The sequence below is a fragment of the Volvox carteri genome (genome assembly GCF_000143455.1).
Source record: "Volvox carteri f. nagariensis unplaced genomic scaffold VOLCAscaffold_122, whole genome shotgun sequence".
Taxonomy (NCBI): Eukaryota; Viridiplantae; Chlorophyta; class Chlorophyceae; order Chlamydomonadales; family Volvocaceae; genus Volvox; species Volvox carteri.
The window spans coordinates 77890-79135 of record NW_003307665.1 but is presented as its reverse complement, the minus strand read 5'-3'; the positions used below and the strand labels follow the sequence as shown (position 1 = coordinate 79135).

Here is a 1246-nt window from a genome sequence, read left to right as displayed (position 1 = left end):
CCCGCGAAACACAAGGCCGTGTACGCGGCCATCATGACACTCCACACTGGGGCACCGGCGAAGGCCAACAGCCGGACGACGGCCACGATCACCTCAAGGGTGAGGGGCTCCTTACGATTCAGCACAGCCGTCCCGAGCGAGCGTTTCGCCGCCGCGCGCACAGCCTTGCAAAAGGGGTGCTTCGTCGGGTTCGCCCCCTCACACGCCAAGTCATGCTGCATGAAAATCGCAGCACTCGCCAGCTTAACGGATGCGTAACTTGACGCCGTTTTAGCCACCGATGTTAAGTACATCCCCACCACGACCGGGCTTGCCGGTAGGTAGCAGTAGCCGCCCGCACGGCACCACGACTTAAAACCTTCCCACGGATACGTGTACACCTTCTTCGTGGAGGCCGCCCGCGATGACGCGGCAAACGCTTGACTCTCCGCCAGTAGCCCGAGATGGCTTGGTGCGACCAGCCTCCCCGCTCGCTCCCAAAAGGACGCGGCAAAGGCGTCTGAACGGCCCAGCACAAAGGCAAGCGAGGGCACACACCGGTTCCCTGTCAGTGCCGGTTACTCTCGAGGGGTTGCCAGCGGAGCGCGCCACCTCCACCGGTTCTGGAAGGAAACCCGCACTGCCCACACCCGCCACCTGGGGGCCCCAACACCAAAACTCATTCGCAGCGGTTTCCCCTGGCAAGAAAAGATCCTGTTGCTTATGAGGCAGCTCGAAGCAGCCAGTGACAAACTGCGCCAACTCACCCTCGCGGGGGCACAGCAACGGCCACCACACCGCCGACTTCCACACTGGCAGGACAACCGTCCCGGTCGCCGCCTGGCTCTTCATAAACTCCAGCACCCTGCCCACCAAAGCGAATGGTGGGTTACACCAGTTGTTTTCTTTTCCCCACGCCTGCGAGAAGCAATTCACTGCCTCGGCCCCCGGACACCGAAACAAGAAGTTGAACCGCTTTAGCTGGGCATTCCCCGCCGACGCGAAGCGATCCACCGTGTGTGGGCCCCACTTGCGGTCGAGAACCTCAAACCAGACTGGGTTCAGCTTCCAGTCGTCCCCATCCTTCAACTTGCTGAAGTAGTCGGCAACCTCATTCAACTCACGAGGGATCCAGGACACACTCAACTGCACCTGGTGCTCCTTGCACCACCAGAAAATCTTCAAGGCCCACTCCTGCAAGTGTGCCTTCCGACTGCCGTGATCAACAATACGCTCCGCATTCTGGCTGTCCGTCAGCAAGTGCACT

General features: G+C 60.8%; 1 protein-coding gene across 1 annotated transcript in view; it reads right to left on the bottom strand.

Annotated features, from left to right (window-relative positions):
• Positions 1 to 1246, bottom strand: part of VOLCADRAFT_108479 (uncharacterized protein) — a gene marked incomplete at its 3' end in the record, with an annotated part of 6518 nt that overhangs the window by 3472 nt on the left and 1800 nt on the right. The window contains exon 3 of the mRNA XM_002959070.1: positions 162 to 499. Within this exon, the coding sequence (XP_002959116.1) occupies positions 162 to 499 (338 nt within the window). The remainder of the gene's footprint in view (positions 1 to 161; positions 500 to 1246) is intronic.